The sequence below is a fragment of the Danio rerio genome, chromosome 21 (genome assembly GCF_049306965.1).
Source record: "Danio rerio strain Tuebingen ecotype United States chromosome 21, GRCz12tu, whole genome shotgun sequence".
In the NCBI taxonomy this organism is placed as follows: Eukaryota; Metazoa; Chordata; class Actinopteri; order Cypriniformes; family Danionidae; genus Danio; species Danio rerio.
The window spans coordinates 20,910,001-20,933,974 of NC_133196.1; the positions used below are offsets into that span (position 1 = coordinate 20,910,001).

General features: G+C 35.2%; 1 protein-coding gene across 2 annotated transcripts in view; it reads left to right on the plus strand.

The window, feature by feature from the left end:
• rai14 (retinoic acid induced 14) overlaps positions 1-23,974 on the plus strand; it is a 60,781-nt gene that overhangs the window by 17,729 nt on the left and 19,078 nt on the right. For both annotated transcript variants that reach the window (NM_001111217.2, XM_021468924.2), the window contains exons 3-7: positions 4,756-4,886; positions 14,886-14,974; positions 15,094-15,158; positions 20,488-20,545; positions 22,673-22,743. In NM_001111217.2, coding sequence (NP_001104687.2) covers positions 4,756-4,886; positions 14,886-14,974; positions 15,094-15,158; positions 20,488-20,545; positions 22,673-22,743 — 414 coding nt within the window. The remainder of the gene's footprint in view (positions 1-4,755; positions 4,887-14,885; positions 14,975-15,093; positions 15,159-20,487; positions 20,546-22,672; positions 22,744-23,974) is intronic.

The following is a 23,974-nucleotide window of genomic DNA, read 5'->3' on the forward strand; positions in this document are numbered from 1 at the left end:
AAATGTTCTAAACTGTGATGGGTACAGTGCCGACACAAAGTTTTGACATGTGGGTCTCGACAACTACAAGTTACGCCCACTTCTTGTTATGCCTCTGTCTTGGAGTCTGCAGACAGACCCTACTCCATCTTTTAGGAATTTTTAATAATTTATAAACCTTTACAACAAAACATGGCTTTTATTTTAAATGATCACTGATTATGTATAAATCTAATGAAAGTAATCATTAGTAATTAACACTATTAACACCTTCATGTTTAAATTTTGCAAATACTTTCCAATGTTCATTCATTTTTTCATCGTTGTCAAAAGTAGTTTGTTATAGGCTGTTTTTTGTGTTCACTTTCTTTTTAAACATAATTTCTGTTCTGGTCTTGTTGTACAGATTGCTTACAGATTTTAAAAAAGAAACACGTATACGTCACATACTTATGAAAAATGCATGTATGATCCTAATTTTTATCCACCTTCAGAGGGAATATTATAGACCCATATTGATTTTCTCAGCATGTTTGTTTTGAGATCAGCACTTCTGTTCTGAAGTATTCATTGTTGATGTTTGAGTGCCCTGGGACAGCCAATAGACCTTTCTTTACAAATGTCTGTTTCTTTTCCAAACGCTGTTCATTTGTTTCACGAGCTGACTGTAAATAGCACCAGCTGATTGCAGATAGTAGGCCAAAGTCAAACTGATCCCAAAATAGCGCTAGCTTTACTGCGGCTCGTGTAACATTACACTGCATTTCAAAAATAGTGACAGACTCAAGCAATGGCCTCTGCGTTTCGCTGGCTGACCTCTGCGGTTTGCTTTCACTTCACTGTGTAGACTACATTTACAGCAGTTGCCTTTTGGGTTGTTCAACTTCCTAGTATCTGTGGTTTGTATTTCCTCCACTGAAGTCTTCAAATGGGTCTTCAAACAGTTGCTCTGATTGACTATACTTAGTGTTGTGCATTTTTCACAGCTACGAACCAAGACATGTTTTAACTAGATTTGTCTGCATTTGTTTCTCATCTGTGAGTAAGCCCTTGTTAGGAAACAGTTTCATCTGTTCCTAAGAGCTTTCTGAAGCACCACAGGAAAATAATGTGATTCATGCCATGGGCATTTCATTCCCCTCGAGATGCCTGTGAATTATAGGTGAAATTCAGGTGAATTTATTCATTGTTTCATATGGATGGCCTTTTCTCAGACCTTGCTCATTCTGATGGTAATCTTTCCTTTGAATGCTCTTTCTGCAAGTTTTACCATATGCTATAAACAGAGAGAGAAAAACAGCAATTAATCTTCCCATTTACAAAGGACTGTTATGCAACGCCACAACAATGCAGTGAAATATGAGGGAGTGTGTCTGGTAGGATGTTAACTCACAGTTCAAGTATCCAGTAACATATACAGACTTTAGCTCCCCCTTTAAATTCCAATACATTTATCCGTTATGCATTAGCAGCCCTCATTTGAGTCAGATGCAATGACCGATGCGGTGGCTTATGGTGTCATTGCATCATTCTTTCATGCTGGAGGTTTGGAGGAGGCTTATCTTTATTCTCCATTTACTATTCTCTTTTCTGCGACTGATCCCAACTCTCTTTCGTCTGTCTCTGCTTAACCTCTCCTTGAGTTTGTAAGAGCTCCCTCTCAACATGTTCTCATTTGTCCAAAGACCTGTAACTCATGTTTTTGAGTTTGACTCATAAGGGTACATTCTTCAAAGGTCAGGGGTGAAGACAAATGAGGGAAGCTGTTTGATTTCCATTATTCTGTGCTAAAGAGAGGGGGAAAATTATGTGTTTTAATGTTTTTAGTCATGAACAAGATATTTGCTCTTAAAATTTCATTTTATTTCCACTTCATAAATATTTATAAAGGGTAGCTCAGCCATCATTTTCTCCCTCTTTACTTATTTCTCCTGTGAAGTACTTTGAAAAGAATTGGTAGCTGGCACTCATTGACTTTTATAGAAATTTTCATTCCTACTATTGAAGTCAATTGGTCTTAGCAAACAGCGTTTTTCAGAATTGCTTCAAAAATAAATAATAAAGCTTTAAAACCGCATGACAGAGTGTAAATAATAAGGCCATTTTTGGGTGAACTATTTCTTTAACCGTGTTTCAAGACTAGGTTTGATACATTTAAAGTTAAATGAAATGTTTTAACAGCTCCCATGACCTTTACTTCTGAGCTAAAAATATCACTTTATGGGAACACTTAGGGGGAAGAAAACACATTTTTGTTTGTTATACTAAGATGTTACTGTCATAGTTGAAGGCTTAATCATATAATACACACACGGTGGTGCCTAAATGTCTGAGACCACCACAGAAACTCTTTCTGTTTTTATGTTTAATATACATTTCCTTTTTTGTAACAGCGGTTTGCTGCAGTTTTTGTTTAATTAAGGCTTTAATTTAATATTTTTCTGATTAAAAAAATAATGACCTTCCTACATTTTGATTACATTACTGATGGTCAGTCAATGTAGCGATGATTTTTATATGGCAATACATCTTTGCAGGCATAATAGAACAAGTATCCTTTCATGATATTAAAAGTTGATTACTTTGAAAATGATTACTTTTTATATGATTGAGAATGTTATGATTTAACTTATGTTAAATGTAAAATATGTCAATTTAAACTTGATTTTATGCTGAATCACTATGGTAAGTGTACGGTAATAAGTTATTTAACACTTATTTTAAGAAGATATTTTATTGGCCCCTGTCAAGCTTCGTTTACAAAAAAATCACATTTATTGAAGAGAACATTATTTTCTAATTTAAATTGACCTTTTGATAAACCGATATTAATTCTTAAGTATTAGTTTTGCTCTGTGCTGTTTTTTTTAATATATGTTTACTGGTGGACAAAACTTTTATTCAAGCTATATAACGGTGTCAAGCAACACATTAAAAAATCACCTTTTCCTCTTTTTTACTGTTAGTTCTGATAAACTTGAATTATTGTGCAAATCAAACACGAATTAACCAATAAACCGAATGTAAAAGAAACATAATGAAGTGTGTTATGCCTCACTCTGTTTTAGCCTTAGAAAAGCATCAGTAAAACAGCTTGTAAACAATGTCAGTATGTCACACTCAATTTACTTCAGGAAAACCATATAATGACTAGCGCATCCTTTAGCTGTTAAAAAAACCTTTTATATTGCAAAATGGGATATTTAATGTTTTAGTAATTATGTAAATTGTTAAATGGTTTATATTCTATTACATTTAAATGGCTATAAGCTAAAAACAAACTGCAGTAGAAATACAGTAACATCATTATAAATAAGTTGTATTTTGAGTTGATTTTAAAATAGAGTAATTGAATTAGGGCTGTTGTGTTATTTTTAGCCAAACAATGAACTCAACGGCCAATTTATCAGGTACACCTTACTAGTACCAGGTTGGACCCCCTTTTGACTTCAGAACCGCCTTAATCCTTCAAGAGATTTTGGTTCATATTGACATGATAGCATCATACAGTTGCTGCAGATTTGTTGGTTGCACATCCATGATGCAAATCTCCCATTCCACAATATCTCAAAGGTGCTCTATTGGAGTGAGTCTGGGGACCGTGGAGGCCATTTGAGTACAGCAAATTCATTGTCATGTTCAAGAAACCAGTCTGAGACTAATTGCGCTTTATGACATGGTACGTTATCCTGCTGGAATAGACATCAGAAGATGGGTCATAAAGGGATGGACATGGCCCGCAACAATTCTCGGGTTGGCTGTGGCATTGACACAATGCTCAATTGGGCCCAAAGTGTGCCAAGAAAGTATTATTATACAACAACCGACATCCTGAACCATTGATACAAGGCAGAATGGATCCATGCTTTTAAGCTGATGAAAAAATTCTGACTCTACCATCCCTATGTCGCAGCAGAAATCAAGACTCATTAGACAAGGTGACGTTTTTCCAATGTTCTATTGTCCAATTTTGGTGAGCCTGTGTGAATGGTAGCTTCAGTTTCCTTATCTTAGCTGACAGGAGTGGCACCCGGTGTGGTGTTCTGCTGCTGTAGCCCATCTATCTCAAGGTTTGACATAGTGTATGTTAAGAGATGCTCTTCTGTATATCTAGTTTGTAAAGAATGGTTATTTGAGTTACTGTTGGCTTTCTATTAGTTTGAACAAGTCTGGCCATTCTCCTCTGACCTCTTGCATCAACAAGGCATTTGCACCCACAGAACTGTCGCTCACTGGATATTTTCTCTTTTTCTGAGCATTCTCTGAAAACACTAGAGGTGGTTGTGCGTAAAAATCCCAGTAGATCAACAGTTTCTGAAATATTCAGACCAGTCCGTCTAGCAACAACAACCATGTCATGTTCAAAGTCACTTAAATTAATTTTCTTCCCCATTCGGATGCTCGGTTTGAACTGCAGCAGATCGTCTTGATCATGTCCACATGCCTAAGTGCATTAAGTTACTGCCATGTGATTGGCTGATTAAAATTTGCATTAATTAGCAGTTGGACAGCTGTACCTAATAATAAGTGGCTGGTAAGTGTATCGTGATGCACCAATTACTGATTTCCCTTTTTTTTTTTTTTTTGGAAAAATATATAACAATTAAATATTATACATGAAAGTGTCAGAATGTCTCATTAATCTTTCTGTCTCCCTTTAATAACATGAGAATTAATTTGCAAGATTGTTTGCTTATGAACCATATTTTCTCTAGAGCTTTGGTTTATCAATGCACTATGTGTATGTTTCTGAATATATATTTTTCTTTTCTTCAGACCCATGAATGGAGCAAGAACGACGAGCGTCTCCTGAGTGCAGTGGAGCATGGAGAGGCAGATAAAGTCACCTCCCTCCTGTCAAAAAAAGGAGCCTCTCCTACCAAACTTGACAGCGAGGGCAAGTCTGCGTAAGTATCAGGAACTGAAGCTGTTCTGTTTTCTATTTGATTTGCTCCTTTACTGCCTTAATTGCCATTTCAGCCGTGTTTAGAGAGACTTTCTAGACTACATCTTCTGCAACCCACTTGAGATGTGCATAAAAATGAGTTTGTATGTGGGTGTTTACTCTCCAGCCGAGGGAGAGATTTGAGTCATGTGTTTTTTGTGTGCATCTGTTCATCAGGGTGTTTATTTAGGAGGAGAAATCATAATCTAAACCCCAGTCAAACAAATTTAGTCCTTCATTCAACCCTTCAGCCTTTCATATCATGTCATTTATTTTCTCTAATTTACTGCGTTATGCACACAGATGTTCAGATGCGAATGCTCGCCTTGTTTGTGCCAGTCATTCATCCAGCTTTAAAATATGCAACACACATTTTATCCAACAATAACCTAAAGCACTTAAAACCATGAAAAACTGAGATGAGAGCTCAGCATTTTTGGCTTTTTAAGTGTTTAACTTTGTAGGTTTTTTTTGTAGAAGTCATAGAAAGGACACTTAAATATATGTTGTACTTGTTCAAAAACCTTTGAGTGCTTTGATTCTTTGTCTTGGCAGAGATGAATAGGATTTTTTATTTTTTTTGGAGCCTAAACCTGAATAATTGCATGCTTTTGTCTACATTTCTGGGGGAAAATAATATACATGTTTTGAAATGATGTGGACAGATTTATTGTGTTTGTGAGAATAACAGGAAGTTTAGATCCACCATAAACACACGTTTTAGAGTCTGACATCATTAGGCCAACATTTTGAAATCATATTCCTAACAAAGGAATTTGCTTTACTGTTCTGGGGGATTTTTGAAATTTTTGCGTTTAGAATAAAAGTAATTGATCAATCTGCACAACATACATGCACTGCTGCAGGAAAACCCACTGTTTTCAATTTGCAGGGCAAGATTTGCATAATTCAATTAATATTTACATGATGTATTTAAATGTAAACATAATTTAATTTAACATAATATAATTTAATATATTAAATTGTCATAACATAATATAATATATAATATTCCAAATGGTATAAAAAGTGACATTAATACTAAAATTGGGGAAAAATATTAAATTAAAACGAAACAAAAACTTTAAAGAACAAACAAAAGTTTGATAGTGTAAAAGCAATTAACATTATTACTACATGGCAAAGATATTATTAATTATTTCTGCAGGAATATAGACATTTTGAAAAAAAAAATATCCTTCCACATAAGTTAATTTTTTAAATATATTTTTTAATAGATTAAAAAAAAATAATATACAATTTGTTTTTTAAGGTAGAGAAGATTTTTTTTTTAAACATAATTGTTTTAATAACAAACTTCTAATATAACTGAATATACAACTTTTAGCTTTGCCATGATGACAGTACATAATATTTTACTAGATATTTTTCAAGATAATCCTATTCAGCTTAAAGTGATATTTAAAGGCTTAATTAGGTTAACTAGGCAAGTTAGGGTAATTAGGCAAGTCATTATATAACAATGGTTTGTTCTGTATAGAGCCAAAAAAGGGTAAAACAATATTGACCTTAATGTTTTTTTATTATTAAAACTGCTTTTCTTCTAGCTGAAGTTAAAAAAAGACTTTCTCTTGAAGAAAAACTATTATAGGAAATATGGTTGAAATGTCCTTAATCCATTTAAAGTCACTTGAGATATCTGAAAAACAATAAATTTTACACAAAAGGGCTAATTATCTTCACCTCAACTGTATGTTGTCTTTATCAAAAATGTTAAGTAACTGGAACACTGATGGTATGATTGTGATGGTATTTAAATTTGATTTCCATCATTTTGACACGCTTAATACATGTTTAATTTATGCAATTTAGATCCATTTCAGTTTAAACATCTCTAATAGGCATCTGAAATGAAAAAGCCAGACAATTACATTTTAAAGCAATTGTGTAAAAAAACTAGAAAGAGACGCTTGGAAACAAAAGTTAGAGCATGTTAGTGCATTTCAGTCAGTTATTCATTGGAAATCTCGTAACACTTGTGTACTTTTTAAATTGGTTTCCCTTTGGTTATGTTTGTGGCTGTTTTTTCCCCATTGACTTCTATTATAACAGCGTTTTTTGATTGCAAAGCCATGACACCAACTAATCATGCATTCTTGATTGTTGCAGTTTTTCCCTGTTGGGAAGAGATAAAACTGTTTACCTAAAGCATTTACGCTTTAAATAGGCCTGTGCAAATACGTTTCTGGCCTTTATATTGAGATCTATGGAGTAAACCAAGAAATTATAACATGGATGCATGAATAAAATGACTGTTTAATATGTTCTAAGAGCTGAGCTGCTTATTTTTTATTTTCTCAAACATATCAAGGTAAGAGTATCACACACATGCTATACTTAATATAATCATATAATTTTAAGCCATAAATTTAGCTTGTTTGCACTGGCTAATAATCAACAATAAAGCTGTCACATTTTACCTCTCCGCAGCAAAAAAAAATGTCCTCTATAGGGCAAGTCAATGGGAGAAAAGCAGTCAAAAACATAACAAAAGGGAAGTAAGTTTGTCCAGAGTGTATTGAAAATTTTTAAAGCATTTTCCCAAAATGTGTCAAAATTTGTCACCAAAATCATTCCAATTGCTGAAACACAGAAAAAGTTGAGGCCATATTAAGACTCAAAATCATCCCAGAGTGAATGAAAACATCCCCAACAGCAAATAAGGGTTAAAGAATATCAGGTGTTCAGACAACAAATGCACAGTTGTGTTATTATGTGTCATCTTTCTTACAAATGTAAAATAATCATTAAAGAAAATAATCACAGTAGATTGAAATTCATGATATTCTCCTGACATCTGGATTATTTAAGCACAGTATGCTCTGAAATTATTCATTTGAGTCCCTCTAAGTTGAACTTTTCCGAACCTGGAAATGCTGGTAAAACCTTAAAACAATGCCAGAATAACAAGTCCACAAACAAACAATGTTGAAAGTGTCATCTTTAATGAAGGAATAGCAGCATTCCAGTGCGCAGTGCAGCAGAGCTGAATCAATGCACGCGCTCCACTCCAAACTCACTCTCTTCAGTCTCTAAGTAATGAACTCTGACACCGCTGACCTCAATGAGTCTCCAGTGTCCTGCGTAAGGATGGCTTGAGCTCTCATGGGCTCACAATAAATCCTTATCTTGCTGTTTGAGGAGTTGATTGTGCTGGAGGGCTGGTGCTCCAGAGAGGCACATGCAGAACACAAAGCCTCGCTGTCTTTCCCAACCGTCACACTCACCATGGAGATATAATTTCCCGATAATGGAGGAGTCGTACATGAAGACCCTGCTCGTTTTGCTAATCATATGCTCTGGTGACCGTGTCATTCAAGCTTGGAAAAAGGACTTGGAGAGAACACTTGATCATATTAATTACAATAGCATGAGGCGAGTTCTGCAGCAAATGTGTGTAAGCTCTACTTTTCAGGGTTATGAGACCCAATCTCCTGTCTGCTTTGTGGAAAATAGAGACTGAGTGAACATTTAATTGATTTGAACGTTTAATTAAATCGGAGGACAGCAGCGATTAGCATTTATAATTAGCTATATTAAAATTTAAACATTAAAGTTTTTGTTTGACAAAAAAGGTGGGGGATGTAGGGATGTTTTGAGATTATTTTAATGTGGCAGGTCAAACTGAGTCAGTGTAATTCACTGTCACATTGTGAAAAGGGAAATCATGTAAAACAGCTAATCATTGCTGTTAGTTGGGCTGGGCGTTAAAATTAGTATCGGTATTTACTGACCGAACACCACTGTCAATAACGATAAAAAAAGTTTGTATGAAGCGCTATAGATTTATTAAAATGTGGCTGCTGAGCATGCTCTTTGGAAGCTATATCAAGAAGCTTAGGGTGTTAGTTTGCTACTTGCATGCTACTTGCATCACATGCACATGGGAGCGGCGCGCACACATAAATTCATGCAAGTAGATCTAACCAATCAACACTTTGCATGGAATATACACATGTCAGTAACGGCAGACTAATAACCACAGACAAACACAGCGCATCCTAACACTGCAGTGCATTTCACTTTTCTCCATAAAGTTGGGCTGCAGCTGCAATGGCTTTTCCGTTTGTCATCTTCTGAGAAAATGCTTCATGGTTGCCTAGTTACAAGAGATGCCAGGGGAGCGCAAGTGGAAGGGCAATGACTATAGTAAATGAAAGCACATGCTTGTGCTTGTCACTTCAGGTCAGTATAACAACACGCGTTAAAACGAGTGACATAGCATAGTGAGTGATTGTAGATAGAAAAAGATGTAAAGATGTCGCCAGAATGGCTTTTGGGTTTCTTTTCTTGTGCATCCCAGCCAATAACTCCCCATCTGAAAGATTGTTTAGCATAGGGGGTAATATAGTCATTCAACTTAACAATTTGTAATGTTGTAATATGTATTTGAATTATGGTGGTTAAATCATTTTATTGAAAGCCCAGATTTGATTATTATAATTCATTTTGTTTACAAAGTTTGAAGTTTACTGTATCATTATTATTGGCACCTTAAAGTTTACTTTGATTGCTCAGTGTTTACACTTTACCATTGCACACACTTCATAACATTTTATCAAGTTTCTTTATCAAGTCTCTTTAATACTTGTTTATTTTATTTTATTATAAAGAGATGAGATTTTTGTATTCAAATATTCAATAATTATCGATACCGAATGATTTGGAACATTTTTTTTGCAATGTCGGCCAGACCTAGCTGTTAGTCATTATTGAGTTTAAAAACGTTATTATCTTATTTTTTTATTTTACACAAAATTACCAAAAAAAAAAAAGACATTTTATATTGCTTTTTTTAAAAAAATTATCATCATTCATATTGACAATCATGTCAATATGAACTAAAGTCTCTGAGGAATATTTCCAGTACCTTGTTGAATCTATGCCATGAAGGATTAAGGCAAAAGGGCGTCCAACCTGGTACTAATAAGGTGTACCTAATAAAGTGGCCTGTGAGTGTATATTATCTCAACTCTACATACCCAGAACCTTCCATAACAAAATAAACATAATACCAATAATAATATAAACAACGGTTGTAACAAAATTATTTACATACATTTTAAAACCCATCAAGAGTGTTTGGAACTTTATTATATTATAACTTGGCAGACAGTGTTCATGGCCCTAAATCAAAAATTGTTTAAAAGTTGTTTTAAACACATAGTTTTAAAAAATATCCTACCAGCAAAACACAAAAAAGAAAGTGTTTTCATTTAGTTGCGAGAGACATGCTTTTAAATGTGATGTTTTTGAACCAATTTGAAAGAAACAGATATGCAGACGTTTTTTTTTTTTTCCTGGACTGACCTTTAATCGCATTAGAGTGATGTGTTTTGTGCTTAATTGGCCATATCTGAATATTTAAAATTCTTGTTTTGTTCGTTTAAAGGTCATAAATGACATGATTATCATGGTCATTATCAGGACATCTTGTGTAGCTTTATCACTGTCCAAAAGAGAGATAGCAGTGCACCCTGGTCCTTATCCTCAAGAAGTGTCTGATCAATTTCAAGTAGATTAATTAGTGTTTTTGTCGAGTTTGTTCTCTAAAGAGTCAATTAATGAGGAGATTCTAGATATCAAACCAACAAGATTAAATGGAAATGATTTAGTAAGAGACAAGGGATGACACTGAACTTTTAAATCAAAGGGAAAGTTTAAACTTTTCTCCATTTTTCTGTGCCCTCGGGTCAGAGATTTCATGACTAATAAAAGATTTAAAGGAATAGTTCACCAAGGCATACGCATTTATTCCTCATTTGCTAGGTTTCCAACCATGTGCCTTTTTTATTTTGAGATATTATTATTTATTTATTTAAATTAATACTGGGGAGTATTGAAATGAAAATAATATCTCCAAAATGAGTACAAAGACCATACACTTTCAAAATAAAGCAAATGATTCATATTTCAAGTAAATTCTGTTTTGAACTTTGAGCTCATCCATACAACTTTTCAGTATTGGTGATCACTAAAAGACATTCTTCAGCAACAAATCTCTGTATTAGGATTATTATAATTTATTTTTTTAGAAAGTGTATGAAATTGAAAACTGGATTAATGGCTGAGGTGGAAAAACTCATACATTATACTGAAACACATGCGTAGAAGAGTTTTCTCTGGTGGCCTCTTCATTTTTCCAGTGCTCTGATTTTTCCCCCCAACACATTTCTAAACGTATGGTTTTAATAACTAATTTCTAATAATTGATTTTTTTTTAACTTTGCCATGATGACAGTACATAGTTTACAAGATATTTTTCCAGATACTAATATTCAGCTTAAGTTGAGGTTTAAAGGTCCCATGAAGTGTTTCAATGTTTGACATAATCTCAACCTCAACACAAAGAGAGGGTGAGACAGCCCCTCCCTTTTTAAAAACAGCCAGTAGCGTTTTGTGTTATCACTGCTCTGCCAGTGAGAGTGATTAAGCGTCTTGAAGGGGGTAGGGCTTGCCAGATACTAGTAGGCATGGGATGATAACCGTGTTCAAGGTATACCGTTGTTTGGAAGAGTCAAGGTTTTAAAACCGTCAAAATGTTCGGCTATACCGTTCCTAAGATATGAGTACGATTTTTTTACTAACATTTTTTTAGTTTTAGGACAACAGTATCCCAGCAGAAAGATATCTAAAGTTGCTATTTTAAATTGAAAAATAATAATAAAAAATCTGTGTTTTTTTTAAACAAATGAAGAGAGTGGAAGTCCATAATTCGTTTAAATTATTTAGCCTGACATGTTTACAGTTTTAAAATATTTTAAATGTTTCTCAAATTAAAAATACTGTGTTCAAAGGGGAAAAAGGGTTTTGTTTTTTACCCAGTCATTTAAAAAATAATATATTTTAGAGCAGTAATCTCCTTACCGTGATACCGTGAAACCATGATATTTTTATCCAAGTTTATCATACCGTCAGAATCTTGTACCTTGTAATCTTGTTATATCATCCAAGCGTGAATTTTGTCTCTGTTTTGGAGCACAGTATCTTATGGATATCTTAAAAACGAACAATACTAACACTAACAAACATCTAAAAAACTTTATTTTAATTTCATAGGACCTTTTATAGGCTTAACTAAGGTAACTAGGCATGTTAGGGTAATTAGGCAAGTCATTGTTTTACTATGATTTGTTCAGTAGACAATCAAAATAAAATATTGCCTAAGGGGGCTAACAATATTGAATTTATTTTATTTTTTAAATGTTAAATATATTTCATTTATTTTTACTTGAAACTTGATGCTGTTACTCATTAAATTGCATTGCTTTTTAACTTTGCAGGCATTTATTGCACTAAATAATAATAATTTGTCACATGGTTCAAAACTTTCCTTAGTCAGCCAAAATTGGACAGCTTTCTTTTGTGTATGGATAAAATTGACCAACACATTATTATTCATGCTGCTTCAAATAGGTATGATTGTTTGGTACCACTTACTGACATTTTTCAAAATAGCATATTTTAAAGTCAAAGTCTCATTTCCTAGGTGCATAACAGATAATATGAATACAAAAGTTGAATTTTAAAAAGAAATTACAATAAATACAATTACACATACAGTGCTCAGCATAATTGAGTATTTGGAAAATGAATATTTTTATGCATTTCTCAGTGAAAAAAGGCCATATATTTTCGTGAATTTAAACAAAACAGATTTATTAAACAGATATATTTATTAAAATAATATATTAGTCACCAAACATTTAGAAATGGAAAGATAATATAATTAAATTCAAGCAAAACATTGCAAAAAAAAAAAAAAAAAAAAAAACTAAACTTTATTTAAAAAAATTGTGCTTTTTTTCTCTCCTCTTTTTTAAATTTGTATTTAATATTTTTCTGCAACATATAAATTTAGGTGTACTAGTTGGGTGGACCATTATCAAAAGTTATATTGTTATATAAGTTCCAGATTTAGCTTTAGTACTGACTAATCTGATGCACAAATTTAATATTGTAAAGCTTTCTATTAAAAATATGAATTAAAAAGATAGATTTGTGCGGGTTGTGCTTATATATCCTGAGCACTGTAAATTATAATCTAAAAATATAAGTAAAAATTAAAATAGTAAACAATACAATTACACTTAAGGGCACATGGCAGAGTTCAAAACAGAATATAGGCGAAAAAGCTTGTAAATATGATAAAGTGCCAGTGTTATAATAATACAGGGAGGTTGTATGAGGTAACTAGCAGTACAAGTCCTACAAGAAGCAATTTACGGAGGTAATACATTTCTGTGGAACACCAGAAATGACTTTGTTTTTTGACATTTAAATGGTGTGATTCAGCCTTGTTTAAAAGCATCAATGACATTTTCTGCTTTAAAGAGCCCATATTATGGGTTTTTGAAAATTCCCCTCCATGTAGTGTGTAACACAGCTCTAAGTGAAGTGAAGTATCCAGCTAAGGCTTAAATCTTTAAGAATACAGTGTTTAAAACGGTTGATTCATCTATAAAAGAGTCGACTCATAGTGCTTTAAACGAGTCGCCTTGATACCGAGTCATTAGGTGTTTCGCCATGACGTACGAACGAAACCAAGTTATTCACGTGCACGCGCAAACCCGGGAGATTTCAAACCTGAGGCCCCGCCCTCTGACGCAGAAACCCAGACACACACACACACACACACCCACAAACACACGCACACAAACATGCCGGTCGATTGAAGTCACACTGCAGATGGACATTATCGATTCTCTACCCAGAGATGAAACCTCAGCATTATAACCAAGCAGTTGGAAACTTCTGGAAACTACAGGCTACAAAGAATACTTCATCTGCGTTTGTTAAAGTAAGGATCAGTAAAGAGTAACTTACTAATGGACGTCAGGATGAGTTTCTGCCTCCATTTCTCAAATGTAAGTACGTGCGATTAAAGTTGCCTCGTTGACTCTAGCTTGCAAATGTATTTAGTTGTGATTTGTTACTTGTAACCGAGTGTACTGTATCAGGTTAACTGGCTATATTCTCTTATCGCGTGCAAAGTCACGTTAAAAACGCGACGCGTGCTGTTTGTTTACGGAGCTCCGTGGTAGAGGTCTGCATTCCCGCGGCTGTCCCCGCGCCAGATTTCTGCGGTGCGGGAATACATTTCCGAATCAATCGCGGGAGCGGTCGGTAACAGGTTTAATTTGGGACGGGAGCGGGCTGTCTAGCAATATCGTGGATATTGCTATGCGAATGAGACAGAGCTTTGCCTGCCTGTGTGTCTGCTTGGCGCTTGTGTGTATGTGTTAGTGCGCGCGTATGAGAGAGAGAGAGAGAGAGAGAGAGAGAGAGAGAGAGAGAGAGAGAGAGCTCTGTCTGGCTGTCTCTGGACAGTTTAGCTGGGTGATTTTCGGTTATGTTCATCATCTGAATGATGGCAGTCGACCAATCATGACAGACTGTCATTGGTCCAATCAGCGCAGATTAGCTTCGCGCTAAGGAGGGGTTTGGGAACAAATGAATCACTGGACGATTCATACAGGAGTCGCTGGGATAATTAGGTAAAAATAAATGCAGATTATAAGACCATGAAAGTGTTTTTTGACTTTGCATGTATATTAGACTGTTGTTGGAGACCCTTACAACCAAGATATGACCCTATTTCATGTATAATATGGGCTCTTTAATTCTTCCAAAACATTCCATTTTTATACTTTTTGTTGGTTGCCTTTGCATGTGTTCTGTACCTTGCCTGTTAACTACAGCTTCGTGCTCCACTTGCTACACAGAATGATGCAGATTGATCTGATGTCACTCATTCACAGTAGAGTGCTTTACAATTGCCTTAGGACCAGCATATATGCAGAGCGAGTCATTGACCTACCTTTTCAATCAAAGAGCTCTCTGTTTACTACATTTACGCTTGCTCAAAAAAAAAAAAAAGTGTAAAGGACAAATGCAACTGCAGTAATTGTTTTGTTGAAACTCTTCTTTTTTTTCTCAGTCTTCATGCCGCAGCCACACGAGGTCAAACCGAGTGCCTTGCTGTAATCCTGGCTCACGGGGCTGATGTTTCTCTGCAGGACGCTTCAGGTTGACTACAACTAGATCAATATGTTTTCATGCATTGCTTACTCCTGTCATTGACGAACAATACATTCCGCTGTGTAAATAACAAAGTAACAAACCTTGTTCTCTCTTCTTTACGTCAGGGTTTACTGCTTTACACCTTGCTGCCAAAAACAACCACCCAGAGTGTGCCAAAAAGCTGCTTCAGGTAAGGTTTTTAGTTGATTTTGTACTATATCATAGGCTGACAGTTGGGTGCGTCACGCAGAAGGAGCGAATGCTAATGGGAACAACAGCCATGTCCGTTGCTGCACTGTGTGCCAGCTAAACAAAAGGAGCAGATTTTGTTCTGCAGTTTCGTGAACTAGCAAATCCCACGGCCTCCTGCTGTGAGCTTGGAGAGTGTTGCACGTTTGTGTGTGTGTGGGCATGTTGGCATCCTCAAAGACCCCCCTCGGTGTGGTGAAACACTGTTCTCTAGCATCTCTTTTATCATGTGCATCTCGTTCTCTGCTCTGTATGATTTAAGCAGAGCTGTATAGATTTGAAATATCCACATCCTGTCAACTCTGTGCACTAATGAATGGCAGTATTGACTTTGCCAGTATAGATTTAAAGAGGCATCAGTATTATCAGTTTAACACTGCAGCAGAAGTTGTATTTGCATTGTAGAGCTCATAAATCTCTTTCGAGAAAAGGTATGTGTCTAGATCTGCTAAAGCACACAGATGGTGTAACCACTTACTGTCTCTGTCCAACAGGTCAGACATTTTTCAGTCATCTTATTTTTTGACAAACTTTGTTATATGCAAAATCCTAAACATTTTCCGGGTTTAATCTCTAAAAACTCCTGGGGTGACAGTTAAGTAGTTTAAATAGTGTACAGTACAATAAACAAATTACAAATTAAGGAGTTTAAATGCATTTTTCAGGGAATCAGTGGTTTCAAAGGTATGATTTAAAATGTTTTAAGGACTTTCAATAATATAAATCACTATAAGTGTTTAGATGCTGAATGCATTCACTGCATTTCTCCACTGTTTAGTGGGCTTAAATACATTACAGTTCAATGGTTTGAGATCAGTGCATTATAATAAAATCAAGAATGTCAAAGTTTTTTTATGTGGATTTTGGTATGTTGCATAATAACTGCTGGATGTAAATGCAAGGTGTCTGTGGGGTCTTAAAGTCTTAATGTCTTAAATCTTTAGGCCTTAAAGCCACAAAATTGTGTTGTAGGTTTTAAATCTTTTTAAACAGGTCTTCATTTTCCTTTGTTCAAATATATCTACCCAATCTGGCTATTAACACCTATACAACCACCTACAATTCATCTTTATAAAACTTTAATTAAAAAAAAAATAATAATAATTTTAACTCCATTTACTATTTGTTTAATTATTTTCCTTACATTAACATTTGTTTAAAAGTTCCTAATTATCTGTGCCACACTAGCCACAATGGCAGAAATTGTCTTGTTTTTATTAAAACATTATTATGTATTTAAAAGCAGTGTATGGCTCAGTCCACATTTACCCACACGCATATTATGTAATGGTATGGCCCTGATGTGTTGTAGTTTGTAGTTGAGGATGTAGCCTTTGCCTGTGTGCGCACTGGTGTTGTTGGAGAAAATAAAGTTGTTCTATGTGTAGCTTGCAGCGCGTGTATTAATAGCGACAAAAAGTTACAACATGAAGTTCACCCAACTTTAAAATGATTTTGAGGTGGAGGAGGTGAAAAAGTGCCGTCATCGCCGTTTGCGCTTATGGTTTATATGCTTTATGATGTCCTCCACCATTCAGAGGAATGTGTGGGTACGAGAAAAATCTTAAGTCTGTCTGGGAGCAAAGTGTGGTGACTGACCACTTTCCTCCATGTTTCCTCTGTTCTTGTTGTTGTTGTTGTTTACCGCGTCAAAATCTCCACTCACGCTCTTCATTCTACGTCATTAAACCGTGGAGAAGCACCACATTGTCACAAGTTTATTGATGTACAGAACGCAATGCCTAAATAAATTCGATCAGCCTGTTTACATGACAGTCGCATTGTCACAAATCCGAATTATATCTGATTTATTTCCACTTATGAAGGAGGCCTGAAAACGATCTATGAATATCCGAATGCATGCGTTTTTTTGTGTTTACACGGTCATAGAACTGATCCGGTCTGTAACATAGAAGCAAATATCGGAATTGGGTCACATTTAACTGGCAGTGTAAACGGGGCCTTAGTTTATTATTATCATTAGAACATTTGTCCATTTTTTTAAAGTTTATGTTGAAAAAAGTGTGTAGTTACAACTAGAGCTTGCTTGTTTTGACACGATTTCTAAAATATATATTTTTTCTAAGTAATATTTAAAATATTTAAATTTGTTATTACTAAATGATCATTGTAATATTAAATGTATTAAATTATAATAATTGTTTTTTTTTTTACATAAATATTTTCCATTTGGGCCATTGTAAAAAAAATCATTAGTGTTTAGCCTTGTATGAGTCTAAAATTTGATTCATAATGGTCCTAAAAATGTCTTGAAGTCTTAAATTTAATTTAGTGAAACCTGCAGAAACCCTGAAATGCCTAGACGAGCCCACAAAAAATAACAATTATTGCATATTTATTTGGAAATGAACTATAATAGAAGCACATTTTCTTGATTACTAGTAACATCATTGTTGTTTTAGTGTCCTGAAATGCCCGAGCCAAAGGTTTGCTTTGGTAAAATGTCCTCCCAGAACTGTCTCTTAAGATTGTGTTGCCAAACATCAGACATCAGCCCCCAAATGCACATGACAGTATTTGTTATTATTTGTGTCATCGGTGTTCAACTCATTCAATTTGCAGGGGGAAAAAAGGGCAGCAGGTCTTTCAAGCTATCTCCATTTTTATTACTGATAAGTTGCTCCTGTTTCCCAGGAAGGAAATATATATTTTTTCTTTTTAAACACCAGAGATCGAAGCTGTGCTTTAGATGCAAATAATTTACTCAAAATGTCTTAAAAGTAAAATAGGCCACTCTGTATCAAAACAAATGCATTGATAGTAATAAGCAGTGATAATCTTCAAAAGATTTTGGAGAGATCATGTTACACTAAGAGCATTATCATGAGGCCGGCACAGTAAGGCGCAAGACATGTTTGGCGTCATTTGTTGCTATTTCCAGACCAACGCAACCCTAATTTTCCTGTTTTTAATTACTTTGTTTAAATCGTGAATCCATTTGCACCACCTTGTGGATTCATGGGTGTTCCGGTCTAGAAAGTAGGTGTGTTAAGGCACATTGTTGGCACGTTGCTATTTTAAGGAAAATAGACTATAATAGACTGCCCAATTTACCAGCTGAAAGCAGGTCCAAAGTCCAGTGCAGAGCACATCAGTTGCATGCCTTAAATGCATATACATTGCTTAATACACACAGGATGTACAGTGTGGCGAGGGGGCGTGGCCGAGAGCCGTGGGAACGGAATGAGTAAGTGGATGCACCTGTGGTGCGCACCCGTCTCGAATCCCACGGAAGGAGCTCTGGACTATAAGAGGAGGAACGATGGCAGAGGAAGCCGAGAGAGGACCGGGCCCGGGCATTTTACTTTTCTTCTTTCCCAAGTTTCGGCACCACTGTAACACGGTTCCTTCCATGGGATTCGAGACCGGTGCACACCACAGGTGCATCCACTTACACGCGGCCTCATTCCGTTCCCACGGCTCTCGGCCATGCCCCCTCGCCACATACAGCAACACACAAATATCTTTACAAATGTTTTTACAAATAATCAAAGGATTAAAATATTTTAAATAGTACGATTTTTTTACATAAATACTATTGCCTCCATGCCTTCATCTCGGGGGGCTTTTTCAGTTTATTTATGACAATTTGCTCGTGTATAATGTTATTATTATTTGCAGTATTATTTATTTTATGCATATTAATGTTTGGTTTAACAAAAACAAACTTAGATTTGTCCACTTGTCAGGTTTTGGAGATGTGGCCATATGGGGCATAAGAATAGTATGTGTGTTTGTATATAACTATTATAATTATTGACCACACTTTGATATTATTAGTTATTTATTTGTGTGCTGGAAATTAGAACTGAATATAAGAATAGTTTTGAAACAAATATTTGTGCCTAACATGCAAAATTAAATATGTAGACTAATCTAATAGATGTCTTGAGTGGAGTGCGTACAACACTGTTTCCTTACTCCATGATTAGTTGATGACTCTGATTAGTTTAATGCATGTTATACTTAAAACACACCCACAACTTATTAAGAGAATATGCACAACCCTTTTAGACCATGTGCTGCAGCGCAAAGCATGTTTTTTTGTCCTTAAAATAGCAAAAGTGGTTTCAGACACACCCTTAATACTTATGCACTATGCACTTTAGACTTTGTGCCTAGATCGCTTGGATAGAGCCCTAAATGTTGATATAGTGGTGAAAATGTAGTTGTGCAAATACAGGAATGAATTACATTGTATAATATGCATTTAAAATATGTATTTTAAAATGGAAAAAGTGTTATTTAATTTGTAATAATACAATAATTCACAAATTCAGTGTTTTACGTCAAATAAATGCAGCCTTGAAGAACATACAAAGCTTCTTCCAGAACCACTGTAATTTCTAAAGTTTTCATTAATTTTTATTTATTTATTTATTTATTTTAAATTTTTTTGCCAGAATTACCTTTCTAACAGTGTAACAGTAAAGTGTTTTACAAGTGAAAGTGAGTCATTTCGAATTTAGATGAAACCCTAGCAAATATATTTCCCTTTTCACAGCCAGCCTGGCATTGAATTCATTAGCAGTTTTCCCGCAGAGATCCTGTGAAACCGATAAATTAGCTCTTGCACTAATCAAAACGCCTGACAGTAGTAATATGTTTTTTTCCCGGCAGTCATAAAAAAATAAAAACTCATTGTTTGACATTTCAAACACAACAAATTTTCCAGCATCCCAAGTGTCTTGAGAATCTGCATTAGGCAAATTTTCCCATAGAGTAGTTTAAACCTCTATAATAACAAAGCAACACAAATAACAAAGAGTCATGAGCTCTTTAGTGGTTAAATTAACCTTTGTATGTTTATCTAGGCATGTTATAGAGTGATTAACCAAACGTGTGGAATCTCATTTACATAATAGCAGCAGTATGGAGTAAAGGGATTAATCTCATTTAATAGGATGTCCACATTAGGCACATTTTCAGGTCCGACTGGCTGCTGCAGTCAGGTTTAATATATTACACCCCTCCTTTGATAAGGTCTGTCAGATAAATGCCTTGTGCCTGTTCATCCATAGACACTGACCTGACATGCGGTGAAATGTTTAATAGGAGCGCACGTCATTAACTTGCACCCAAAAAAATACAAATAATAAATTAAATAAAGTAAAATGCTCAGTGAAAAGTGTAGCTGTTTCAATTGAAAGGTTGTAATTGGTGTCTAGTAGAGCCTTCTGGGTAGAACATGTCATGCTGGTTTCAGATAATATGTTTGAAGCTTTAATCTCTTGCGCTTCATTCTACAGAATAAGTGTGTGGTGGATGCGCCAGACAGCTCAGGGAGGACGGCTCTTCACCACGCAGGTTTGCACCATTTCCATGTTTTATAAAATGGTTACTGCATGAGAGCCAGTACAGTTCTGGATACATTTGGGAATTGAGATTTTTTGAATTTTAGATTAGTTTTTCCAATAGACATAAAACATTGTAATTACTGGATGCTCTGAGGAAATGTTCATTGTTTAATTCAGGGGTCACCAAACTTGCTCTTGGAGGGCTGGTGTCCTGCAGATTTTAGCTCCAACCTTAATCAAACACACCTGAACAAGCTAATCAAGGTCTTACAAGGTATACTTGACACATCCAGGCAGGTGTGTTGGAGCTAAAACCCTGCAGGGACACCGGCCCTCCAGGACCGAGATTGGTGACCCCTGGTTTAATTGGTTTGTTTTTCTATCATTTGTATTGATAATTAATGAATATTTTGTAACAATCCATTAACAAATATTATGATTTTTTAACCACTTTATTTTACTTTACCAACATTACTAAGGCAAATAGTTTTAATTGTCAAAAATATTTAAATGAAATATCTGATCTCTTTATAATAAAATAGACATAAGTGTTAAAGAGACTCTTAAACTTGATAAATAAAGTGTTACAAAGTGTGTGCAATGGTAAAGGGTAAACGCTGAACAAAGAAAACTTTAGGTGTCATAAATAATGATACATTAAACCTCAAACTCAGTAAACAACACAATTTATGATAATCAGATCTGAGCTTTCAAGTTAAGGAACCAACCATCATTGTTCAAATATATATTGCATTATTACAAATTGTGAAGTTGGATGACTACATTATCCCAATAATGCGATTATTTCCACTAATCAGAGAAAGGACTTGATGAGATGCATTTACATGCATATTAGTTGCTAAAATCACCATTTCACCACATTTATACACAAAACTAGCATTTAATGACCACTGTTCTACTTTAATGAAATTCAAAATGCATTACCATGAATAGATATTAAGTGCCATAATAAACCTCTCCATAACAGTGCTGCATCAGTTTCTGTGTGCAGCAGAATTTAAAACGTCAAAATAATAAGTTAAATTAAAGCACCTTTGTGCATCTGAGAATATGCAGTCTTTGGTCAGAGCTGAAATAATGGTTTGAGGTATTTTATCTCCATTTATTGTGATTAAAATCTGCATACGCCATATAATTTATTGCAATAATGATTATCACCAGCAGTTTGAATGCAGGTCTGATTGTCTGCTGTGATCCTACAGAGGTTTAAACGACAAAGACAAATGATTTTCATTTAGTAATAAGATTGTGTTTTTAGAGTTTCAATGGAGAGCTCTATCTTTTAACAAATAATAGTGATGCTACATTCTGTTTGCTTTTTCAGTTCGACTCAGTCATTCAAGGTAACTGGGTTCATCCTCAGTGTGTCTTGCTTTCTTTCATTATTTTTGGCTTAATAGAGCTCTTTTATGATTGTTTGCTCACAAATGTACTCTAGCAAACATTAACCCCACAACTTTGCCATCCCTGCTCGACTTACAAACACAGAAAAACACATTATTGTGGACCTTTCATGGAAAAGACTGCCAGTCACAGAGGGCAAACACAAAAACTTGTGTTTTCATTTGTGGAGGGACCCTTGATTCAGAAAATTGCTTTCTAGCAAATGAAAAAACAACTCTTTTGCCCATTTCAGTCTCTGAGGGAAAAGCTGAAGGCGTGTGTGTTGATAATTGAACCTTTCGCCAGCTGTTAAGGATTGAATAGGGTATGATAGTTCATGAAGAGCGGGGAGATTTCAGCCACCTGAAGGTCAGAAGTCTGCTAGCGGGATGCATTTATCCTGCGGAGAACAACATGAACCAACATATTTTCATATAGACTACAAAGCAGTCCCTGAAATAATGAGGGGATGCATGTATACCCGTCTGCTGCTTCAAAATAATAGGACGAAAATGAGGACACAGAGTAATTGTTAAAGGGGTAGCTAATAATTGTTGAGTACTAAGTAGTGTCACACACTATGAGACTAGTTTTGATCTCTGTGGGAAAGCTTCAAGTGTTTGCAGTAATTGCTCTTTAAGGAGTTTGTTGGCCAGCTGTTAAATCCTTATTTGCGTCTCTGTGGGCATAAAGACCTGCTTCTTATTATCCGTTGTCTTTTTTTCTCTTGTAGCTGCCTGTGGAAACAATGAAATAGTTCAGCTTCTGTGCGAGAACAAGTACCACGTCAATCTTAAGGACTCGGTATGTATGAATATTATACGAGTTATCCAAACCACTGGGAAAATGGTCCTGTATTTCTCTACATGTGTTTTGCTGAATCTCAGAGCTGCCTGTGGTTTACCTCAAACATGAGCATTGTCAAACACAACTACCTCCAAATCTGTTCTCTGTGTGTGTTTGAATCAGTGTTGGGCAGTATTGATTTAAGTCCCTATGGCACACTTTATAGTTACTGAGAGGTCACAGTTACTGGGAGACTGCTTGTCCGAGGTAGATTTTGTTCTTTTATTCCTCCAAGATTTCCACAATGTTTCTTTTAAATGGCTACAGTCTGAGTGATGGCAAGTGCAGTATAAACAGTACTATATAAAGAAGCTGTGATCATATACATTTCTTATTTCACGTCAGACATTTGTTCTAATTTGCCAATAAACACTCTTCAAAGTGGATTTCACATGATATTTGCCCTGATTTCAGTTTTTGAGCATATGGTCTTTCAAGTGGTATTTTAGTATGTGACATGTGAATTTATATACTACAATCCCAAATCAGAAAGTTGGGACAGTATGGAAAATGGAAATAAAAAAAAGTAGTGATTTCCAAATTTACTTTGACTTTTATATAATTGCTGACAATACGAACACAAAACATTTAATGTTTTGTCTGGTCAACTTCATTTCGTTTGTAAATAAATATTGTAATACACATCCTTTCCTGTCATTCAGACCTGCAACACATTTAAAAAAAAAATAGGATGAAAGATAATGGCATGATTTGAAACAGATGATTTTGTACAAAAGCAGCATCCACGAAAAGTCTAGTCTTTTAGTAGCAAAGATGATTGCCAAGGGTTGCCATTTTGCCAACAAATGCGTGAGAAAATTATTGAAATGTTAAGAAAAAATGTTTCTCAAACAAAGATAAGAAGACATATGGATATTTCGTTTTCAACAGTGCATAACATAATTAAAGGATTCAAGGAATATAGTGAAATTTCACAGTGTAAACGACAAGGGGCATGAGCCTAAGCTAAACAACCGTGAACTACAATCACTTGCGGTGCGGTACTGCATCAAAAACTTTAAGTCATTTATCTAAGCAATATCACCACATGGGCTCAGGACTACTTTGGCAAACCTGTCAAGTACCAAAATATGTAGTATCCTCAAATGCCAGTTAAAACTGAACTGTGCCAAAAGAATGCCCTATGTTAACAGTGTCCAGAAGCTTTGTCGACTTCTCTGGGCTCGGA